At 38.4% G+C, this 25,570-nt stretch overlaps 1 protein-coding gene across 2 annotated transcripts in view; it reads right to left on the bottom strand.

Moving 5' to 3' along the window:
* Positions 1-5,658: 5,658 nt before the first annotated feature.
* The window catches only part of gdf11 (growth differentiation factor 11), a 27,657-nt gene continuing 7,745 nt past the window's right edge, over positions 5,659-25,570 (bottom strand). The window contains exons 2-3 of one of the 2 annotated variants that reach the window (XM_005924783.3): positions 16,269-16,642; positions 5,659-9,789 (exon numbers count right to left, since the gene is read on the bottom strand). In XM_005924783.3, the coding sequence (XP_005924845.1) occupies positions 9,409-9,789; positions 16,269-16,642 (755 nt within the window). In that variant the 3' untranslated portion in view covers positions 5,659-9,408. The remainder of the gene's footprint in view (positions 9,790-16,268; positions 16,643-25,570) is intronic. The other variant, XM_005924784.3, reaches the window with a different exon arrangement.

Below are 25,570 nucleotides of genomic sequence, written 5' to 3'. Positions count from 1 at the left end.
GTCACAGCTTCCCCAAGTAAGCCACAAAATGCATAAAATCACGAACCACATTGTGCTTTGCGAAAGTGCTTTTCACGAATGCATAGTGAGAGAGCTAAGAGCAGGAAAGGAGCTGAGATGCTGTGACAAACAGAAGTGTACTTGGCTTGGATCTGTGAGAGCAGGACAGTTGGGGGTGGGGGGCTGGTGTGAGTACAGTCTGAAACAGGTATTTGTCCAGTCAGTCTTGAGGTGGTTATAAATATTATGTAGCTATGAGCATAAAAAGCTCACATTGACTCATGATGAGAATTGAACATGAGCAAAATAAAGCAGGAAACTCAACACAAACGGATACAAGTTAGCTAGTTAACCCTAGTTAACCCTAAACTGTCTAACTTCCACCTGCAACTTCATTTAAGTGTTGGTAAATGTTGACTTTGACTGTACAGTAAGTAAGTAATGGTTGACACATTTGAAATGTGATCTAAAATGATCATTTTATTGATTTGAATACAGAATTTTCTCTTAAAACTATTATACACATAAAATTCAATGTTCTAAGACAAAGTGTTTGTTTAGGTTAGCATAATTTTACCCATTCTAGACAGCATGCTGCCAGAATAGAAAGATAGAGCTCATCATGCTTGTGTAATGCACTTATACCTACAATTTTTTTTTCACATATATGTTGAATTTAGTCTATTATTTGGGCTCCTTCAAGTCTTAATTTGCATAATAGTCTGCAGATATTAAGCAGCAATGAGTTTAAACATTAGAAAGTCTTCTAGTCTTAAATGTTTTAATGGTACAGTCTGATTTGGTAAATTGAAATATTTTATGTACATTTTAATCTTAAAGGTAGGATAGATGCACACGACAGGGGTGCCCTTTGTCACCTCTCCTTTTTGCCATTGCAATTGAACCGCTAGCTATTGCTCTGAGACACTGTGTTGAGGTTGAGGGAATACGTTGTGGGGATATCGAGCATAAAGTCTCTCTTTATGCCGACGACATGCTCTTGTTTATTTCCAACTCTTCAAATAGCCTCCCTAAACTTTTAGATGTACTCAAGGAATTCGGGACAATTTCCGGATATAAGGTGAATTTCGGGAAAAGCGAGGCAATGCCTTTAGGTACAATAACCGGGGAACTTTCGTCTATTTTAGCACCTTTCAAGCTCAGCTATAACAAGTTCAAATACTTGGGCATTTGGATTACGCAGAACCATAGAGACTTGTATAAAACTAATTATCTTCCTTTATTGTCTGAGTTAAAGGAGGATTTTGGAAAGTGGGAGTCCTTGCCTCTTTCGCTGGGTGGTAGATTAAATATCATTAAGATGACTATATTTCCTAAATTTCTATATCTTTTCCAGTGTCTTCCAATTTTTTTTAACTAAGTCATTTTTTAATAATCTAAATAGTCAAATCTCCTCCTTCATTTGGAACAAAAAACCACCTAGGCTGAAACAAAGACCGCGGAGTGCAGGAGGCTTAGCACTCCCAAATTTTTTGTTTTATTACTGGGCAGCTAATATAAGGGCATTATTGTACTGGATAAAAGACCATGATAATTTATCATCATCATGGGTAACACTGGAGCAGCTGTCGGTGAGTCAATCCTCCCTGATGTCTTTGCTGTGTGCCAGATTACCTCTGGCGGGACCGATCTCCAGCTTCACCACGAATCCTCTTGTTGTCCACTCACTGAAATTATGGTATCAGCTCAGACGGCACTTTAAACAGACTGAACTCTCTCTTAATGCACCACCGCATAGACATTGCATGTTCTCCCCATCCTTAACGGACAAGGCATTTAACATATGGACAAAGCTTGGAATAACATCAATGACTGCTCTTTTCACGGACAATATCTTTTCGATTGTGGCTCAAGATTTGAGAGTTCGCCTTGTAATTGGAAGGTTGCCGGTTCGAGCCCCGGCTTGGACAGTCTCGGTGTTGTGTCCTTGGGCAAGACACTTCACCCGTTGCCTACTGGTGGTGGTCAGAGGGCCCGGTGGCGCCAGTGTCCGGCAGCCTCGCCTCTGTCAGTGCGCCCCAGGGTGGCTGTGGCTACAATGTAGCTTGCCATCACCAGTGTGTGAATGTGTGTGGAATGGGTGGATGACTGGATATGTAAAGCGCTTTGGGGTCCTTAGGGACTAGTAAAGCGCTATATAAATACAGGCCATTTACCATTTTCCTCATTTGAACAGCTGGTGAACAAGTTCAAGATCCCTCAGTCACACTTTTTCAGGTATCTACAACTCAGGAATTTTGTTGCTTCTAATACTGACTGCTTTCCGTCCTGTCCACCTCCATCCCTTTTGGATGATATTTTTGATTTTAAACCAAATGCTAAGCGGGTTATAAGTGATGTTTATGAGCTGTTAAGTAATTTTAGGCTGTCCACATTGCAATCACTTAGGGAACGATGGGGAAGTGATCTTGGCCAACGGATTGCAGATGAGACTTGGCATAAGATAATCAATAGAATTTCTTCGTCATCTATTTGCCTTAAACATGTGGTGATTCAGTTCAAAGTTGTTCACCGTCTCCATTGGTCTAAAACTAGACTGAGCAAAATCAAGGATGGGTTTGACCCCACATGTGACCGGTGCAAACGAGAGCCTGCTTCCCTATTTCACATGTTCTGGGGATGTCCAAAACTGGGTGGCTTTTGGAAAAGCATATTTGAAACCATGTCCAACATATTTGGTGTTCCAATTGCACCCTGCCCGTTTATAGCTATTTTTGGGGTGACGCCTTGTGATGCCAGTCTTTCCAAATCACACTCTGATCTTCTGGCCTTTTGCACTCTTTTGGCCCGTAGAATGATATTATTGAAATGGAAAGAGCCACTTCCACCTGTATATGGGCAATGGGTTAAGGATGTCATGTACTATACTCAGCTGGAAAAGATCCGCTACACTGTAAAAGGTTCGGTTTGGAGGTTTTATGACACATGGCAACCTTTTCTTACTTACTTTGAAAGATTACGTCCGGATACTATTGCTTAATGTGCATGTGAGTGGTTTTTTTGGGTTTTTTTGGGGGTTTTTTGTTGTTGTTTTTCTCCCTTGCCGTTGTTCATTTATTTTATTATCTACTTTGTATCTGTAATTTTATTTTATTTTATCTCTTCTTTCCTCTCTGGCTGGGTTTTAGTTACACTGTTCTGGATTGGGGGGGGCACGACTGTTTGTCATTATTGCCATAATTGTTGTTGGAAGCAATTCTTTGTTCAATAAAAAGACCTTGATCAAAAAAAAAAAAAGGTAGGATAGATAAATAAGAAACCAGTTTTACCGTTGGCACTTGATAATACAGCCCACAGCGGGTGCAGTTCTCCTAGAATTAAATGAAATCTTCTTCGATTATGTGAAATTGTGATACAAAGTGTTTCCTACTTACAGTTAAAAAGTAAACACCATTAAACTTTGTGGGTCAAAGGCTCTTTATTGTCTTTTAATGATGGGTTTTATCAAAAATATTAGTTGTTTTGTGCAAACTTTTCAATCATAAGTTACAAAAAGGCTGTAAAAAGTAGAGTCATGTGAATAGAATTTTTATTTTTCTATTATCTTTTTGATTATCTTTTTGGTGTAAATTTGACCAAACGTAATAATAATAATGATGTCTGCACAGACAGGATCCGATGCACTTTTTGAACAAATGCCCTCAACTGAAGGACGAGTTTAAGTAAATGAAAAGAATTTTTTTTCCTATTAAATGGTGTTTGTCCTGTTATGCTTATTTCAATTTGTTTATCCAAGTGTTATTTTTTCATGTTCTTGTTGTGTTTGTTGCATTCAGTATAATTTCCTTTTGTGTGTGTTGTATTTATTTTTTATTAAAAGCTTCTGAATGCAAATCACCCTAAACAGTGAAAGGGAGAACAATCCTTATCACATTTTACATCTCTTATCAGAGTATAACTGAATAGTCAAAAATCCCTCATACAAACAAAAACAACGTGTAATTACGCTGTAAGATCGGAAAACTATGCCACTTCAGCCTGCTTCCATTAAAGGTATTACCCATTTACAGAGTCAGTCAGGGAAATATGTTTATTTCTATGCAGAAATACATGGAAGATAATCGCTACGTAAATGTAATATATAATAATTTCTTCTTTCCTGTAAAAACTTGAATTTTCACCCCTTATTCCAGTGTATACGGATAAGCATTAGTTTGTAAATATAATTACCTTGTTATTCTAAGATAAAAGACCTTGAAATTCCTTCCATATTATAAAGTGCTACAGATTTTCTTGCTACAGTCACAGCACTGTTCAGATGAGACAGGCAAAGTAAGCTCATAATCCTGTCTGAAAACAAGTATGTCCAATTTTAAAATGTGGTGAAAAATGGGAAATAATGAACTTCATCTGTTTGCAGTTATCAGTCTTTACCATCATGGTAAAAATAAAGATTTTACATATACATTGTATATACATAACTACCAAACACGACATCTTACACCACATCATTATTTATTTTATTTTATTTTATTTTTTTTTTTAGCAAAAAGTACGCTAAAATGCAGAAGCAATGTGTGAAAATCAGTAGCTTGCAGCACCATCTTTAGCAGCAATAATGCGAAGTAATTGTTTTCTGTGGGACTCTATCAGTCCCTCACATTATTCTCTTCTGTACCAGGTTGCTTTTTTTCATTGAGAGTTGTAACCACTGATTTATCTGCAGCTCTCTCACAGCATCTCAATCAGGTTGAGGTCTGGACATTGGGCTGTTGCAGCACCTTGATTTGTTTCTTTTTCAGTCATTCTGTTATGGGTTTGCTGGTGTGTTTGGGATCATTGACCTGTTGCTTGACCTAATTTTGCCCAAGCTTTGCCTGTCGGACAGATGGCCCTTCAGACTTAATGACTCCAAGGTGCCCAGGTCCTGTGACTGCTAAACAAACCCAAATCGTCACCCCCTCCACCACCGTGCTTGACTGGTGATGTGATGTATTTGTGCTGATAGGCTGTGTTTGGTTTTCCCCAAATACAGCACTGTGCATCAAACACCTCGACTCTCTTGTCTGTCCAAAGGAGACTGTTCCAGAAGTTTGGTGGTTTGTTTAAATGCAAAACCTGAGCAGTGCTTTGAAAACCATGCTGCCATGGTGTTTTTATAGTAAGGAGGCTTTCTTCTTTTCAAGTAAGCCATACTTGTTTAGTCTGTTTGAACTGTACTGTCATGAACTTTAATATTTAAGATGCTAACTGAGGCCTGTAGCTCTTGGATTTTTTGCAGTTTCCCTGAAACTGAATGTTTTCCACTTCTGAATTATCTTTCTTACTGCAGTGTATTTACATAATTGTAAGAGCTGCTAAGGGCTGGATTATTATTATGTCCTGATACATAAAAATGTAAAATTGAAAGACTGTGTTTTGTACATTTCTTTGCATTTATCTTTCTGTGATTCTATAGTAGTAAACAGTAATTTATTTCATTTTTGAAGAGAAAATAGAGTATTTAGGATGGCAGGTTGAGGTTCTTTTGAAAAAGAATAGCTAAAACATGCAGGTGGACTAATTCATTTTTAGTTTGTGAACTTGGTTCTGTATTTTAAAGCGTGGACTTTAATTGTGAACTAGTTCATTTTATTCTGCGTGGTCCGAAGTTTCCCATTTGCGCAGATGCAAACCTTAAGGACAACAAAAGCAGCATAAGCTAAATAAATGATTTATTGTACAAAAGAAAAATGACAGTAAATAAACAACAAAAGGCAAAAATAATTGAACAGTTACTCATATGCACAACCATAGAACTACAAACGTGGGGTGATTTTTCTTTTTCTTTAACTACACAAAGAACAGAGGGATGAAGAGGGAAAGAGAGAAAAACATTAGAAGCGGTGAACCTGTCCAAAACATCATAAATGTCAACATTTGGGTTGGTATTTACATTTCTTACTCTCATATAATTATATGGAAAAAAAACCCTCTTACATATACCAGTATACAAAGACTAAAATTCAAAATGCAACTTCTCAACAGCGTTAACCATAGTTAATATTTTGACCACGCGTTACCAGAACTGGTACCATCAGTCACTCTGTCAATAACTCAATCTGAACCTGAGAGCAAGGGGACCCTGTGGTTTTCATCTGTTTTTGGAAGGTTGGGGTGGGGGTGGGGATGTTCTTATGAGTAAAAGTTTCTGATAAACTGATAGCAAATTTTTAGGCTAACGTGAGGTAGACAGACTTTGAAATGCATTGTATTTAATATTAATAAATAAAAATGGACCAGCTTTTTCTTTTTTTTTTAACCCAACCACTGCCCCTAAACCAACTTTTTTCCCTCCCTTTGAAATTTTCTAGCATATTCCTGCAATTACAAAAGTTACAGCACACAACATGTCATTCTCTACTTTGGCTAACAGTCCCTGGGTACTCCTCCCATTCTTACATGGGTGCTTTCACTTAAAACACACACAAAGGCAAAAGCAAACAAACAAAACCAAAAAATATAAAATCCCCCCCAAACTTCTACGTAAGACACTCGACTCATTTTTTTTTTACGTCAAAAGAATGAAGTCTCTCTAATGCGGTGACAGGTTAAAGTTGATGGGCGGGCCTTTTCCAGTTAAAGCATTCTACAGTCATTGATCCAGACACTTATTACGCACAAGACTTATCAGCCAAAGCGGGCGTGGAGGCCTTTCAGGCCGCTGCTACAGTACATCCAGGTTCAAGATTTGATAGAGATCTGTGAGTGTATGGACAGGCCCCCGCTTCAGACAAAGTCAGGAAAGTGTGATGGCATCCAAAAGAAGTGATAACCTCGCTAGTTTATGGTTCATCACCAGAAGCTTGAATAGTTTCTTTTTTTTTAACCTATACTGTACAAGCTCTCTTGTGCTTGGTAAAACACAACACTTACCTCCTCACGCCATGAACGTCCCATAGTGCAAAATTTATTGTTGGTAAGGTAGAGTGCCCCCAAAAAGGTTTTTGTACCCCTCTTTTTTTAATATATACATATATCATTTATATATAATGTCAGAAGGCTCTTCCTTTATCCAACAGCATAGTGCTTTCGTTTATAACAAAAGGATATCTTTGCTTTGATACCCAGGAGACAAAGACAAGCTTCAAGCATACTAATTCTACTCTGCGTTCAAGCACTAACAAATACTTTTTTTTCCCATTATGACAGCGATGATACAGTTGAGGTTGATGTGGATGGGGGCATTTCAAAATGCAGTCAAATATGTTTTCGAAGCTAAAATCAGTGGTTGAGTTAAATTATCTTTTTTTTGTTTGTTTTCTTTGCTGTAAATCATAAAAGCTAAAATGTCTTAGTACATTACTGCACTTTTGCATTTGTATTTTTATCCATTCTGAAACTAGCAAAAAAAAAAAAAAGAACAAGCATGAACTGGTGTGTCAGGAGTAATGCATCTACCACAAACACTGCACAAAAAGAAATGTAAACTTAAAGTGATAAAACTGTAATCGTGGTTTGTGTTAATTTCAGCTCAATTATTCACTTAGGACATAGTGAGCATTGAGTCTTTTATTTCAGGGTATGCATTTTGTTGTTTTGTTATTTTTTTTTTTATTACATATTCAGTCCCGAGCCTCTTCAAGTTATAAAACAGTGCATTTAACTCTCTGTTTTAAACATTTACTGCAAAAGCTGAACGTGATTTTCCTTTGTTGGATAAATTAAAAACAAAACAAAAAAAAACAAAACAAAAAAAAAAACGCAAAGCCTGCCCTCTTCCTTCTCCCCAAAACAGTACTGAATAACTTGGTGCATCTGGATTTCAGTTTTTCTTTAGACTTCAGTGTGCAAGGTAAACTCTTTTTTGCCAAATGGTTAACAGCAATACTGAGTTTATGTAACTGTTTTTAAATGTGGAGCTGAACTAGTAAAGTAAGGTCCATAGATTTTTGGACTAAGATGGTTTTTAGATTTTTGCCCCTTTACACCACTGCAATGGATTTTAAATAAAACAAGCAAGATGTGATTGAAGTTCAGGATATTAATTAATTGTTTAGGAATTCATTCATTTTTATCATAGTTCTCATACCCATAGTTTCCATAGCTTTCAAAGGCTCAAAAGTAATTGGACAATTTACGGACTGCAGGTTTTAGATGTGTGCTTGATCCAACTCAGCTGATTTAAATGGCTAAATTACCTCCTCAACATGTCTTGAAGTTCTCCAGATGCCTGGTAATGAACTAACCATTAGATTCAGGTGTGTTGACCCAGGGTGAGCCCTAAAACCTGTAGGACACCAGCTCTTGAGGCCTGGAGTTCCCCATCACTGCAGTAGAGCATGCATCTCAGAGGGTAGCTTTTACTGTAGACTGCATTTTAGTATTCAACTATTCAAACAATAGTTCAATTCAAAAATTCAACTATTAAAACAATTCTTATATTTAAACTATAATAATTTACGCAGTTAATTTTAAACCACTGAAAATGGGGAACTATATATGAAAATAGTTCCTAAACAGTTAACGCCATACTTTTGTTAAACCCCTTAAATTAAGGCTGAACTTGAATCACATCCTAAGGGTTTGATTTGAAAGCCTCTCTCATTACAGAGGCCAAATTACATATTACATAACATGTTATGGACCATCTGTATAACCCTTTCTTAATATTTAATTACAAAAATCTAAAAACAAACAAACAAACAAAACAAATCAAAGTTGCCGTGGAGAGATTTTGGAGATACTTGAAAATGTCAAACTCAGGTAATACACATTAAAAGAGGGTGCAGTTTTATTTTCTTTGTTTGTTTGTTTGTTTCTTTTTTTTTTGGATATCTCTAATACTCTTAGGAAGATTTTGGATTTCATCTAATGGTACGTCCAGAAGTTAAACCTATTCACATCGTGTTTGTTTTTGTTTCTGAGCTTTTGTTAAAGTGATGGATTGCAAAATAATTTTGATAATGCCCCTTTGAGAACATTTTTATCACACTGGAAGTAAACGTATTTGTGGAATGAAGTATTTGCGAACTCACCTCAAAACTGGAATTGCTCTTAAAAGTGTAAATACTCCTGTCTCCTGTCATTTCAATCCACTAACCTGGATATTTCACAAAGATGTCATTAAAAAAATATTTTAAAAACCCACAAAACTAACATATGTCCTATAGCGCCTCATTTACCACTTTCGAAAGGTGCTCCACAAGTACAGCCTCTTTAAATCATTCATAATGTATGGTATTTCCATCACTCAGTTCTGTTTTGATTCTTATTTCATTTATAACTTTTTTGTACAGATAGAATCAGTTTAATTACTGGACAAATGGAAACCCAGTGGAATGCTTTTGTGGCTGAGCAGAAGTGAAATCTGGTGCCGAGGAGTGGGTTCTGGTGCCAGGGGAGAGCTCAGAAAGGGTTTCAGGTGGTTTAATGTGGGCTTTACACAAATGTGCTTCCTCCAGCAGCCTAAGAGCAGCCACATCGATCCACCACCATCCCTGGAATCTTGCCGTGAATGATCTGCTGCTTGTCATTGAAGTAGAGCATGTTAATGGGAGACATCTTGGTTGGGGTGCAGCAGGGCCCCGCGGAGCCTCGCGGGTTGGCGTGCTGCACCAGGTGGGTGTGCGGGTATTTCTGCATGAACATGTACTCGCACTGGCCAGAGCAGTAGTTCGCTTTGTAGCGTTTAGGGGCAATGATCCAATCCCAGCCGAACGCCTCAAAGTCCACAGTTAGAGGGTAGCGACAGCAGCGAGACTCAGTGGAGTGCTCATCGCAGTCCAGGCCGAGGTTTCTCCGAGAACGTTTGGTTGTCTCAAGAACCTTCACCTCCAGAAACGGCTGCTGGAATCAGGGGGAGGAGGGGCAGGACAAAAAGAAAGAGGTGGTTATAAGAGAACAACAGCAGAGACATGACAGCAAAGGAAAATACAATAAACTGACAATTGGCTAATGCAAACATTTAGATAACATCAGTTATTTTCAACATTTTGGTCTGAGAATTTAGTGTGTCTCGTATGTGTTTATTTTAAACTCTTACATTTTGGTGGTATAATGAGTCAAGGAAATAAAATGTTCCAGTAACAGAGCATACTAACCACTAGACATGGGTAAAGCAGACTTGGATTTGTCAGATTTCAAGATGACAGATGGTTGATGATCCTTAAGGCCTTTCACATAGAATGCAAGAACCCTAGAAGCGATTCTTTTCTATGGCCTGTGCTGTGCAATGATGGTTTGTCACAGTGTTGAAAAAAGCAGAGCAGAATGTGCCAGCTGAGGTCAAGCTTCACCTTGTAATGTAGATTTGTGTAACCAATAGATATGCAGAATGACAAGAAGCGGGCCCATACTGACATTTACTTGTGGTTTTCGCTGTTGCAAGTAAAAACCACATTGTCTTGTCAACCATGTTGAATATGTGATAATGTAGGGTAAAATGAATAGAGCACCAGTCAATCAGGACTAGAGAATCGTCCATGGAAACCACCAGTCATTGGTGTTGACAAAAGGTTCCCTGTGATTGCTTTGATAGCTAGCATATAGTTGCCATCATACTTTGAATGGAAGTGAAGGGCTTACAAAAACTGTCCAGCTACTGTACAAGTTCTTGTGAAATCGTAAAAAGTGTGACACTATCAGAAATAAAGAAGTTTTGCCTTCAAAGAAAAAGTTGCCTACATGATTGTGGCTTTAGCCATCAACTGCCAGCAACAATTCACAACTGGTTGGGGAATGCTCATTTTACCTGGCAACCACAATACCTGGTGGTTGCCAGGTACTGTAAAACCAACTCTTGCCCTGTGTGACTGGGGGTTAGTGCTATTAACTGTTTTAACTCATCTCAGTCAGTCTAGCTGGACAGCAACCAACTCTTTTAACCTATTACCATACGGCAATGATAACTGATATTTCGAATATACTTCTAAATGAATCATATCTATTTTATTTTATTTTATTTTATTTTTTTTTCATGTGAATGGAGAATGTTTTTGCATTATATATGCTTCTCTTGGGCAGTATTGTTAGAAGATATAGCATACATTTTTAATGCTATGCAGATGACACCCAGCTTTATCTATACATGAAGGCAGATGACATACACCAATTAGTTAAACTACAGACATGTCTTAAAGACATATAGACCTGGATGACCTCTAATTTCCTGCTTTTACATTCTGATAAAAATTATAAAAAATTTTTTTCCCTTAGTTCCACATAATGCACGGAGCCTTTCTTCTACACTCTGAATTTAATAATGTAATCATTAGTAATAATTTCAAACTCCGGCTCTCTGTGTGTGTCTTTTGTCCTGTCTTTCTACCCACACCCCCAAACAGTTGCACCAGATGGCTCCCCCTCCCTGAGCCCGGCTTTGCTGGAGGTTTCGTCCTGTTAAAACCAAGTTTTTCTTTCTCACTGTTATCAAGTGTTTGCTCATAGGCAGTTATCTGACTGTTGGGATTTTCTATGTATTATAGGAATTGCACCATTCATCAACTGGATTCTTACAATCAACCAAATCTTTCTTTCTTCAGCTCTGATTAGAACATTTTATCCATCCACACGTCATTTTTGTGCAGTGCATATTCAACCACACAAAGAAAACCACACTTTGGGAAGTCGTTACGCCTGTCTGCTATTTGTGATGAAACAGTTTACTTCTGTTCTAGTTTATTTCCTCTATTTATTTGTGGGAATAAAAAACATAATTAAAGAACAAAGCAGTGTTTTAATCAGCATCCTTGGACATCTGTTTCTGGAATAAGCCTGACTAACTGTTTCTCCCTTCTTCCAATCTTTGCACTAGGCTAAACTGCAGCAGCTTCATATTCTCAATACTGTAAATATTATAATCAAACTTTGGTAATAAAAAGTAACTTATTTTCTAAAATCCTGAACTATTTCTTTATTATCTTGAACTGAGAACAAATAAAGAGTCTGACATAGACAGGCAGGGTGCTGCAGGCAGAGAATCGGCCGACCCTTACTTGCTTAATCTTCTGTTTCACTCTAAAAGGATTCATAATCTAAAACATTTATATTACAAATAAGATTTAAAGCCACTGACTGAGATATCATCAATGCATTTTTCAACCTAAGGTGTTGCCTCCTGCTGCCCTTTAGAGAGAGTGCAGCTTCAGATTTGTAAGCTATGGCCAAGATTTTATACATGTCTGTAAATGTTGAATGAATATTATTATCTTTACCTGCACAATATATATGTTAAAAAATTTGCAAACATCTCACCTCATGCAAGGGAGGGGGCAGTCAGTGCATTTTAAATAAAGACACCAATAATCACACCAACTCAATCCACCACAAAATGGATTCAGTGAGTTAAGTACAAAAACCCAATAAAGTGACTTCAGAGTAGTTATTTACGGAGGTGGCAAAAGTAAAGACATTTTGTACTTAAGTAGAAGCACAGACTATCAGTACTAAAATGAAAACGAGTAAGGAAGAGGTTAAAGTGTGATTCAGCATGTGGAGGAACCCTAAAATCAGTTCTAATGGCTCGCGATCGGGAAAGGGACTCATGACTCTCAATAATTTCTATTGAGAGCTCTATTGGATTTTCTTAATGTACAGGCTGTTTTCAGCTGATCTAGTCTGCTACTGCTCTGAGTGTTACTGCTTCTTGTGGATTTACACAACTGAATTGAACCAGATGTAAGCAGATGAGTTGTCCTGGCCTATTTTCATTCTCTACAATGACAGTCTTTATGTTTGTCTTTATGGGTCTTAACATCATCAGCTTAATTTCAAATTCATCTCTGCTACACTTGATGTAACCTAACGCTGACCATGAGCACCACAGCCACTGTGCACCAGTTACACACACTGTTCTTTACTTTGAACCCACCAGAGTACAGCAAACTAATCTGTTTATCCTGCAGTAAACTGCTGATTTTTTTTCATGCCACCTTTAAATGACACAGTTAGTCTCCCTCAGAGACCTGCATTGCAGCAGGTCTCACAATTTGAAAAAACATAATGACACAATACCTATTTTAAAAACACTAGGACTACCACTGAGCAGTCCTTACTTTTAAATATAACCTCTCTTTCTTCATCTCCGAGTGAAGTTAGTTCTCTTTTTTTCTCTCCCTGCGAAATACAGCAGCTGGAAAAAACTGGACACAAACAGTTTAACCCCTGATTATAACACGTGGTTTTACCTCTTTTGTCTCTTTTTATGCGACATCCTCTAGTGATTAATAGACTAACAGGACTGCTTTTCATGTGTTACTGTTAAGGCTCAGATTGGTTTGATGTTCTAGGGCTCGCAGTGACATGAAATAATAATTTCCCTCAAATCTGTCAAAACCATAAGTAATGAGTCTGTTTTGCAAATGTAAGGAGTAGAAAGTACAGATACTTGTTTGAAAATGTAGGGAGTACAGATACAGATACCCCAAAATTCTACTTAAGCACAGTAACGAAGTATTTGCACTTTGTTATAGCAACATGATGAGCATTAAAAGAGTTACAAATGTAGCCTAAAAATCACAGAAGAAATAACAGATATATCATAAAATCCTTGATAAAGATGAGTGCTGTATACATACAGTGATGACTTACTGTCAATTGTCATACTGTCTTACTGAGGCACTTTAATGATTGTTACTAGTAATATCTGTGCTAAAATAAGCAATTGATATCTGAAATAAAAGTCTAGTAATTGTACAAATAGCATGTCCCCGTACCACAGTTGCAGATTCTGTAAGCTTTGTGCCATGTCAGGTGCTCAATTCATCTAACAAACCATATGGGCTCTTGACTCTATCGTAAATGAAACATTTACAATGCTGTGACATACGGTTTATAACTCCATCATTAATATTCATGTGGTGATCTGGACATCTGTGTGCAAAGGATCTGATGGGAAAGTAGAAATCTCTGATACTAAATAATGTAAGAGCAAATATATTTTCTCTACAAAGACTTTGATCTACTTTAACGAAACTAAATGGATTTCATAGCACTTCGCTCACACGGCAAGCATTTTCAGCCCCTAACTCTTTTTCTACTGAACTCTGAGTACAAAGAATACAAAGAAACCACACTTGTAAGTATAAAAAGAAAAGAAAAAGAATTAAATTCAATAGTCATTTTATAATTAACTAAAATGTATGAATTAATTTGTCAGCTTTGAATAGGAAACACAACTTTCCATTTGAGCACTGACTCCATGGGCTTTGAGAGAAACTGGTCTATTCAAACATCGATAGCTGACTCTGTACGCTTGGTTTGATTCATGACCCAAGAGGTCATCTGCAGGCTACCATAACCTTGACCTTTGGGCAGAGGCGAGCACATCAAATATTTTACTCCATCATGTTTGTTTTACAAAGCCTTCTTCTCCTCACAGTGATTCCAGCTGGGCTCGAGCACACTGAAAAGAGGAAATAAGCTGAAAGGCTGTTGGGGTGAGACCATGTCAGCCTGGCCTTTAGGGCTTTTGTTGTAGAAAAAAGACCCAGAGGATCAGGAAGAAGCAGAGTTTGACTCTTTCATGTCTTTCTTGTTGTGTTTTGTTTTATTTTTGTACACTTGCATGTCTTTTTGATCTTTTCCTTTTTCTTGGGTTACCAAGAATAATATAGCACACTGCTGTGTGCTCAGAAGGCAGCGATTTATTGGCCAAGACACCAGAGCTGACCCCTGATACGTGTTGTGAAGAGCTGACCCAAATAATCACTTGGTAAATATTTGGTGTTGCTTAACCAGGATAGATGGCCTACATAATCCAACAGGGATGTTGTAACTGTCAGTTGCAGTAACTCTGGGATTGCTAACTAGACTAATGGTTCATGAGTTTTCCTTTGAGGTTTAAGGTTGAAGCAGCTCCATCCATTACATCAGAGGTTTAGCATTGAAAAAAGTGAAGCATACTTGCAGTGTGGAAAAAATCCCAAGTATTCAAAGGAACACTGGGTAAAAATTTGTCTTAATTACTTAAAGTTTTCACATTTTCCCCAAGGTGAACCATTGCAAATAAACATGTTTTCGTCCTAGCAGGATCATTTTTAAATGGAGTAGTCCTTTAACTGGCGTTGTTATCTTTAAGAAAGTGGAAAAAAAAAAGATTTCTACCTAAAACTAAATGAATAAAAATCTGATTTTCTGAAAAGTATTTTGCGCAGAAAGAACTTTTTGTATCATTAGACGTCATTAGACTTTGTTGATATCCATAATATGGCGGCCGATCTGAAACAGCTGCGTTCAAGTGGTCACGGCTGTTGTCAGAACCCAGATTTACCAGTAAAGATATGATTTAAATACAGTTTGAAATCATACAGAAAATACGTATGGGAACTCAGGAGTAAAGCATCAAAGGCCTTCAGCAGTTCACTGCGATGTTATGATTGCATGGTGAGGATTTTCTGTTTGATTTAAAATTAATGCAGATTCACAAAAAAACAACAACCAAAAACCATTCTACCCGCTGCAGAGCGGTTGCAGATATTTCTTAATGTAAGGAGGTACATTCAAGGTCTGGTAGTTTTGTGTTGTTTTGGATTTTTTTTGGGCATTTTGGATTTATTTGTTTTTTACTGCTTAAAGTTTTTGCCGCATGTTTTGGTGTTTCTTTCATTAAAGTAATGCTGAGCTTTAGTTGTACTGTAATGTTTGAGCTCAGGTTGCTGTTTAGTTGTTCTAGAGTCTTAGAGCCTATTAAAATCAGGCTTTACTATTAATAAAGTTACAAAATATAATTACCTATCACTGTCTCACTGTCGTCAGCCCAGTTTTTCTAGATTTTAGCATTATACACTCCCCTTTTTGTGGACCTCCAATTTCGTCCGCTTAGACACCCCTGTGTTTTCTTCCTATCTCATTATTGTAGATTTTAAAATATACTTGTCATTTTTTTGTCTCTGTGATACCACATGTTTTTATTTTATTTTATTTTATTTTACAGTCTGCTCAGGATGTTTATCCTGATGTTGTACTTGATGTTAATCTGATATTAGGAAACAATATTGCAATATATGTAAAACTTGGAAGGGGATCATTAAAAAAACACAGTATAGCTGTAGTGGCTCCTCACTAGCGACTGCTATATTTTGTGTATAAATTTTACTCTACGTGCTTCAAAGAGTTTATTGTAGAAGTAAAAATATGTGGAGAGACAGAAATGATGTACAGGATTACTGCCTTCAAGCTTTTTCTTTCACTTTTTTGTTCGATTATTAACACCAACTTATCGACTAATAATATGATCTTCTAATTGCCTTCTTTGAATAAAATCTGAATTTGCATGTGCACAAAGTGATTTCCCTCCCCATCCCAGGGACAGGTCTGAGGGTCCTTACCAGTCCCTCCTCCCCAGGTCGCAGTGAGGTAACTGCCAGGTCATTGCCACTCTCGTCAAAGGCGTTGATGTCGATCCCCCAGTTAGTGTGGGGCTGTTTGAACCAGTTCTGCAGCACGTGCTTAAAGTCAATACTTTGCCAGTGGCCGACCCTGGAGTTGAGCTCTATCTTCAGGGAGCGGATGCGTATGTGGCGGCTGCCCTGCTCTGTGACTGGCTTTAGTCGCAGGATCTGCAGGTAGACGGTGGAGGTCTGCTGCAGCGGTCGCAGATACACCCACAGCTGGGCCTTCAGCACCTTGGTGAACATCAGTTTGGGGCTGAACTTGAAGAAGCAGCAGCTGGGCTTTCCATTCACCTGCACCAGAGGCTCCGCTGTGAAACAGAGGAGAGTCAGATTTATTGAAGCACACGTGGACAGTCGTTTCACCAGCATTAAGAGTGTTTGCATTTTAATCTAAATGCAAAAAAGTACTCATATTTATTCTGGTTTTCCACCTCTAATCGCATGGTTTTTCGTTTTCATCATCATCTTTTCTAAAACAACAGACAAATAAATAAATAAAGTAGTAGCAATTTAATGATCAGTGTTTTGGATGTACAAATGCAAAATCGCCATCATCATCAAAAGGACAAACCAGCACGCTCTGTTCATATGCTGCTAATAAACAAAAGGCATCCCTCCAACTGAGTCATGTGAGGTCTTTAGAAGATAACAAAGAATTAATTAATTAGGAGAATCTGCAGCATCACTCTGCAGCTTTCTTTCTCTACTGTTTCAGAACAGCTTTCATGAATACTCAGAGGAAAACAGAAGCTTCAGTAAAAGTGGGATTTTCTCCTCTCTAATATAAAAATAAACAGTGCGTTGTGAAGGCATCAGAAAGCACATATGCACTACTTCATGCTTTGTAATGGATCATAAAGCCAACGACTGTGATAGGCCTGCATGGCACAAATAAACAGAAGCACTGAATTAGTTAAAAAGGGTTGCACTCTTGAAAGGATACTTCTTATTCTAGATGTAATAGTTTGTAGGTTCTTTGGGGAAAACTATAGTTACTATGTTAGATTGTAAACACCTGGAAAAGTGCCCATAATTTACAGAAACAGTGTGATCTAAACCGAGAGAGATACCTGGTGTTCATTTTACAGCATGACAATGTTAAAAAACAAAACAAAACCCCCCCTAACATTTATTTTAATAAAAGCAGCATGTCTGTAGTAAACTGACAGCCATCCTCAGCCTGTCTGCTTGAAGGCTGTCAGTTATCTATTCAGTTACATGTGTGATTACATTAAGGTTGGAAAACAGATACATTTGCATATAAAAACAAGAATCTGTAATGGTGGCCAGTGGACAGATGGTAACCTTAGATTCCCCTGGGTCACTCATAATGAAATGGCCCACCCCTGAATTTAACTAGCAAAACTAAAACATTTCAAGGTTTCTTTTTTTTCCGAGTGGGTCCCTTTCTTACAAATGTATTTGGGGTCTGGATTAAGGGTTATGTCACAGAACACAAGGCGTCCCCTTAAAGAGCCAGATTTATTCCTGTCATGATCTCGGGCGGGCTCTGGTGTTTTGGTGATTTGCACCACATGTCAGATCTGCACATGGTCATTTACATAGACCTCCATCTGACATAATGACACGTCCATCCATTGAATTCGTTCATTCATTTCCATGTAAAGCATTCATTTACTAAGGGAAATTTATTCTGTACTTATTTGGCATAATAATGTGCCGAGAGTACAATAGAATATTTAAACTGTCCATTATCTCCGAGCAAATCGGACAAATTAAAACTACAGATTCTGCACTTTTAGGAGTTGCGGTTGTCCATCTTTTTAAAAAAGAAAAAAAAAACTGTATCAACTTGTCAATCATTGCTAAATCTGAGGTTGCTCGGGCAACCTGCTTCCTGGGTCAAAAGGTTATTTGGAACCTCAGCCTAGTTAAGAAATGGGATCAGGGGTCAAACCTGTCAGCCTCTTTACATCTCAGGGGTGCTGGGGAGGGGCAGCTCTAACAGCCAGATTGAGTTTGAAGGTCAAGGTCAACCCTTTGGCAATAGTAATATGTCTTTCTTCACGTCACGCCTTTTCACCAGAGAATCGTTGGAAACCTCAGGCGCACACATAACAACGCTGAATCACTTTGTTGTTGTTTTGATTAGGGTGGAGATTCTGCAGCCAATAGTGAATTGTTTATCAAACCAGGAGAGGACACTGCAATTTAATTATGGGCATGCATTGAGGGATAAGAATTCACTGAGGTACAAATGGACTGTCCATTAGAAGAGTCCAAGGCAAGCATTGAATAAGGGCCAAGTTAGGGACAGACGTGGTCCTTCAGCCTGTATTTCCAAGTCATTAGTGAGTGTAAATTATACAGTGTCTCACGCTGGACAAACAATGTTCCTTTTGGGGGGTTGCTGGGGTCACAGCAATTAACGTGGGTGGTGTTGTGTTTGCTCATCAGCACAAAACTGGTAACGAATTATTCTGCAAATTTGCTTGTGATTAATACTTTTTGTTGTTTTGAGTCACTGCAGATGAGGACATGAATACACCAGCACTTCCTTTGCAAACACATTTCATCGCCTTTGTGAGAAAAATCCAACAAATGCTGAGGGGATGAAATGGTCAGTTTCTCAAGCAGAGTAATCCGAGAAGCAGGGCCTGCACGCCGTGATCCAGCGAGGTCCCCGGTTATTAAACACACATGCACAACATATGAGCTACGTCATGTTAAACAATGACTGCATTGATAGGTGAAATCAATTTGTGCCTTTATGGATCCTGTTAGTGCACAAGTCAGAGGAAAACCATGGAGGATGAATGCCTGCAGCTTAATTACACCCCACGCCTTGCCAGAGTGCTCCACGTGTGCAAAACGAGCAGGTCTAGCTTGTAAAGATCCAGAAAAAAAGCGGTGGGACATTTAATCCTTCCACCTGAAGTAACCGCTGTTGAAAAGCTTATAATTTTATGGAGAGACTGTTTTTATGGCTTAATTTCCTGCGCAATTTACACAGGTATAAGCTCTGTGTTTTAACACTGACTTCAATAATGAAGTCAAGATAAGAAGTCTGATTATGCGTCCAGCACCACCTACTGGAGCACAAACACCTCTCTCGTCAGCTAAACTGAAGATGAAAAGTAGAAACTAATTACTTTACAGTAAGAGCACTCACCTCATTTTACTCAAACTGAAATCCAAATTAAAGACGGAAAGAAAGAGACTGTGTTTTTGCAAAGGAAACCAGGTTTGTTTGATTTTCCTCCTCATGTTTCCTGCCTGCTTCATTATTATAGCACTTTATTTCCCTGTGGTATAATTGCAGCATATGTAGCGCATGGATTTTACTGCCAACACGCAGCGGGCCTGCAGGTGAGCCTATCAAACATCTGGTGGACTCCCTGGGTACCTGTGTTCCATGGCTAGCCTCCTATACATGCATGTAAGAGGAGCCTTATAGAATATAAGGGTTTATTCAGCATGCCATCTGTCAGTTTTCATACAGTCCTCGCCCATTTAAATGCTTTTAATAAGTGAACACAGTGACGTTCCTGAGGGATGGATGAGAACTGAGCCGGGTAAGCTGTTGAAAACAGATGGAGAGGGAAAGTTAGGGTGTAGTTATACAATGAATAAGTAATATGAGACCGAGGAATGCACCTACAGTAGAAGGATAGATTTTATACATACATGTATTTATACATACATATATATATATATATATATATATATATATATTAATTACAAAGGTTTCTACTGTTTTGTTGTGGCAACCTGTCCACTCAGTCACATACACAGTATGCCTCAATGTGAACTTATCTGTTATATATCTTAAATTTATTTTTTAAATCAGTCAAAAATGTTCCTTGTCAAATAAAGCAAAGAAACAACTTTTTTAATAGTGAATAACCACATAGTTTGACCAAAGTTCATAAACTGTTTATATCCTTTCCTAACTTGCATTGGAAATTGCAATGACGCCTAGCTGTGCAGCAGATTACACCAATCAGGTGGAAGTACGCGGCTCAGATGTGGTGGTGAGAGAAATGGTCACTTATTGTTAATGTCCACATGGATAATGCATAATAGTATGACCCTAGATAGGAGTTTCATTTGCATATATATCTATATTTTCTTTTCTTAATGGGAAATGCAAATGTGCCATTTTGTAGTGAGTGTGTGTTTGGGAGCCTTCGTGTTGAATAAATGTGACTCTAGGGTATCCCTGCGCACCTCGGCATATTAATCATCGTGACACGTTCACGACCCTTCTAATAAGACAGGGGCCACAGTGCACCCCCTCAAACATCCCATCCCACCCCAGCCCCGCTCCCTCTTTGTTTCTCGGCCAGTCCCAGGGGAAAGGAGAGGGTGGTGGGGGAGGCCGAGCTCGAGCTGAGGATGGAGGATGTGTGTGCGTACTTGTGTGTGTGTATGTGTGTAAAGTTAGACCCCCTCATTCAGAAGCCCTTCCCGGGGACAACGGCAGGCACAAGACTCCTATTAGGACTGAGCACAGTAGCCCCCCAGGAGCAACAAAAGACACCTCCTAATGCACCCTGTTCTAGCTCAGTGAACACACACACATGGAAACACGCAGCCACACATAAATGCACAACATACACCAGCTCCAAACCAACTGCCCTCAGCAAACACAGTAAAACTCATTGTTTTTTTGGAGATTCACATGTTTGTAGCGAAGGGGCACGGCTGCTGGGCAGAAGGATGGGGAGAGCGAGTGCGCATTGAGAACAGCAATAAGGTGGACAGCTGGACAGCATGGAGCACGCCCGGTTCTCACTGCTTGTGTTTGTGTGCAGCCACACATACATGCAGGACATTAAAGCCACAGGACAATGTTCTGCTTTGTTAAATGCAAAACTTTTCTCATGCGTTATACAAGCAAGTAGAGGGTTTTAATTGACTCAAAGGCATTTTTTTAAAAATTGCTATCAGACTTAAGTGAGAATGAACACTAAAATATCAGATGATTATTTAGTTTAATAGACACAGAGCCATAAAATAATAAAAAATAAATGAATTTACAGGTATTAAATTCCCCCAACTGTCATGCACAGTACTCATTTCTATATAACAACACATTTAACTTCCAAGGAAAGTCAGAGCAAATTTTCCTAGTTGAGCTAAAATGACCCAAAGAGCAAAAACAAAACCAAACAAAAAACTTTTATGTGAAACTTTAGCCAACCTTTTTTTTTTTTAAACTACCAATCAGAAGTACTCACACAGCGCTATTTTAGACCTTTAACTTCCTGTTTATCAATGTTTCACATTATTCACATAAAACAAAACAAAAGAAAACACTGAGATGTTGAGAGTGTGCTTCAGCTCGAACTTTTCACTGCAGCTACCCCAAAAGTATGTCAGTCAGGTGGATATTCATCAGGTTTACAGACATTATTATCTCAAAACAATCTGAAATTTCTTGTGTAAGATTACTGTTTAAGAGTTCTTCAGCAGGGATGTATCACTGAACTACACGATGGAACGGGGAAGGATAAAATCACCTGTGAACTACTTACAGATTTATTTATTTTTTTTAGGATTTATTGTCTAAATCTCCCTGCTACAAGTGATACCACATGCTGCAGCCATAGTATAACTACAGCCTAGCGTATTCTGGTTGTTGCTTCTCAATGAAATTAAGTGTAGCAATATTTTTCATTTTTTAAAACATTGCATGAAACTTTTCCAAATTGCCCCATATATCTGGATAGCTAGAAATAACCGTGACACAGAAAGTTGCTGGAAAGAAAAACAAAACAAAATAGAGAATGACACTAATGCAGATCCATGAAACCAGAGCTGGAACCAGGTACAGCTCTAAGCTTGGTTTGGCTTATCTAGACCAGACTACTTCATGTAATAGGTGGTGCTTTCTCTCTCTGACAAAAACAGGCATAAAACGAGAACCATACATTAGTAGGTTATGCATTTGGTGTTAAACTCTTCACAGTTAGAGGGACTGGGTGTGTGCAGGCTGAGTTATTAGGGTTTAGTCCCTGCAGTGGAGTGATCTGCCTACTTTAGTGCTCTATATATTTCTTGACTAGGACAGGAAGGTGCACAGGTGGTCCAACACTTAGTGTTTGAGGTGAACATTTTAAAAAGCCACTAAAAATGATCTTTTCACCTGACTGAGATTTTATTTTGGCACGTATAATGCTGTCATGCAGACTGTTTGCCAAATCTGCTCAAATTTGATTGGTCAACACTTTTTGGACTACAAGCAGACTACAAACAGACACCAGAAATCTTCCACTGCAAAGCCTGCAAAATACAGATATTAGCTTAGATATTAGAGATTATTTTTCTGATAGTACAAAAATACATTATTCGTAGTTATTGTCAATGTTACTCTTTTCATTCCAATGCACCTGACATGCTGTGAGAAAACGATACGTAGCAGCGGTTTGTGATGCACTTACAGCTCAGTTTGATGGGAAATTAAACCACTGCATCAAAATGTATGTTTATATTTGAAAAACCGCCCTCAGAAAATCTGGATTCTGAAAATTTTCACCTGAGCCACAGCTGATATTTAAAAGCAAAGCAAAACTGAAAACATGAGCACAAATGAAGACACACGCTTTGCCCCACTTGGTTAATAACGGAAAATATAATTTTTGCTGTTTAGAAAACAAATGATGCACATCTCTCAGTTTTTGTGCAATCATTTAATCTACAATCATTACATATTATTATTTAAAGATTATAGTGAAAAGGCAGAAAACATTTTAAATTTTTATAATTTGAACTACTATAGGAGAAAGAAATACCTATGAACAATAATAATATTAGAATTAATTTTTAAAATAATATTAATGACTGATTTCTCAGAAACTTTCATACTTTCCAAAGGCGTCCAGTGGGGTGAACTGGACTCTTACATGCCAGTTCAAGCCCTGAGATCTACAGTATATCACTATTCACCAGTACATCCACCATTCAGACCCAACAACACCAGTTTTAATCTCCATTTGCAATAATCTTAATCATTCATCCAAAACAAATTATGAAACATTTTGTGTTGCTTCCATTTTTTTTTTTGGTTGGTAATGTTAACAAAAATAAAAATAAATAGCTACAAGTTACAATCTGTCAGCAGCTTCCCACCCTTCAACCAGCAACATGTAATTGTTGCTGGATTACATAACAAAGCCAGGGCTACTGCTGCAAGGAATCGAGGTGAGAATTCATCAAATTTTCAGCCACTGGCTCAGATTTATTATGTCACTTTAGATGCCTGCTGAAATAATGAAATCACGTTTCATAATTATGCAGACGACATCCTCATTTATCTTTCATCTTATGTGAATGCACAGACAAAGTCATTCAAACTTTTAGCAGATATTACACAAGCAAACTCTCACTGACCTCTTTTGAATTTCTACACTAAGTGTCTTGTGAATTTTTAAAAACTTCATGTTGAAACACTATGTGAAGTCTTTTAAAATTGAAATCAAATGTTTCATATAAATATGTTACACAACCAAACACGCACTGACCGATCAGCAGCTCCGGCAGCCTGAAATATGAATCTCCTTTGTTCTTAAAACTCATCCCTCCTTAGCTGCTACCCCTTACACATTCATGTCAACTGTTTAAACAAAATGCAAACACTTCTGCCTGCAAGTTCGAACTCACTAAGCTACTGAGAAAAATCCCTGAGGCCACCCAAATCTGTCAGAGCCTGAGCCAAGAGTTTTCTCTAAAAGGCAAAGTCAGTGTGGCCAGATTGTGCCAAACCTCCCTTGAGGAAGCTTTTTTCCCTCTTTTCCTCAGTTATAATCAACATAATATGGCCATAGTTCCCTTCATGAGCTTCTCTTTATCCATTTCTGCTGTACATTATATAAATCAAACTTGGCCCTCGTCCCTAAAGAAATTACTCAAACCATGCATTTTCACAACTTCCATAATGAATGTCCTCGGGTGATGTGGGTATGGTGAGGAGAAATACAACCACAGGTGATAAATACGGTACGAAGCTGCTCTCTTTTGCCGCAGAAAAGAGGCTGATTAAATTTTCATGCAGATAATAATGAGGTAATCCACTGTTAATTGTGCCTCTTTCCAACATACTGGCTCCCTCGTGGGATCCAACGTTGCGCCCACGCAGCATTTCGTTTGCTTAAATGCCTTAGATTTAATGGACTCTTCCATAAACTGATCCTCAGCACCTCCTCACACATCACCACACAGAGCCTGAACACATTCATCAACAATAATCCCCTCAATGAGCTCCGTTTTATCTTTTCACTCCCCTTTTCCTCCTCCTCCCTCGCGTCCCTATATAGGCCTTAATTACTGGTCCAAAGTAATTATTTCGTTTATTAGTGGAACGTAACATCTGTTTCAGGTCTTTTTAATTGTACCTATAAAACCCTTCCATTATTTCTGTCCCTTTAGGATAAGATTGGGCTGCTTGTTGCTCCCTGTGGACTTGCTCTCTTCTTCCCTCCGCCTCCCCACCAGAGCCATAGCATGAGCCACGGTGCACCTTTCTCCAGCTCCCTCTCTGAAACCCTTTAAAGAAGCAACAAGGAACTCAGCAGCGATACACACACCAGCTGAAAAAGCAGCAGGAGGAAATATGTATGTGCAGTAGTGTCTTCAAACATGGATTAAGGCGGTCTTATATCCATTCTTCTTGTATTATTGATGAAGGTGGTATATTTCCAAATGCCAGGGGGAAAAAGCCAGCTGCAGGGACTGGTACACAGGAGCGTGGGAATAGAGGAAGGAGGGTGGAAGGAGTGAGATTCCTGAGGTCCTGGGGAAATTTTGTCCCCGTATTAATAGACTTTGGTCCCTTTGAAATTTTATTAGCCATAAAGTTGACGGTACGTTGTGCAATTTCTACAGTCGTACGGACGTGTCTTAAGTTTTTACTCCTTTTTAAACAAACCGCTCATGCCTCAGCGCCCAAACAATTCAAACACCAAAGTTTATCTTTCCCTGAACTGATGCCAGCAACTACACAAGGAGAACAGGTGTCATCGTCAAACTGAGACTATATCTATAAAAACCTCACATAGTCATCAACTTCCAGCAAACACTGACCAGTGAGTTGAAGACAGTCCGGCTGCTGGTGCTCTGTCCTTTTAGCGCTCTCCCTCTTAATTTTTATGGTTCCTGCACCTTCAGGAAATGACCCTTTTATAGGGTCAACACTATAAAAGACTTGTTTGTGTGTGTGTGTGTGTGTGTGTGTGTGTGTGTGTGTGTGTGTGTGTGTGTGTGTGTGTGTGTGT

This window comes from Haplochromis burtoni, unplaced genomic scaffold, assembly GCF_018398535.1.
Source record: "Haplochromis burtoni strain Fernald_Lab_line unplaced genomic scaffold, NCSU_Asbu1 Contig_79, whole genome shotgun sequence".
In the NCBI taxonomy this organism is placed as follows: Eukaryota; Metazoa; Chordata; class Actinopteri; order Cichliformes; family Cichlidae; genus Haplochromis; species Haplochromis burtoni.
Note: the sequence above shows the minus strand (reverse complement) of the source record. Positions and strands in the feature narration are given on the sequence as shown.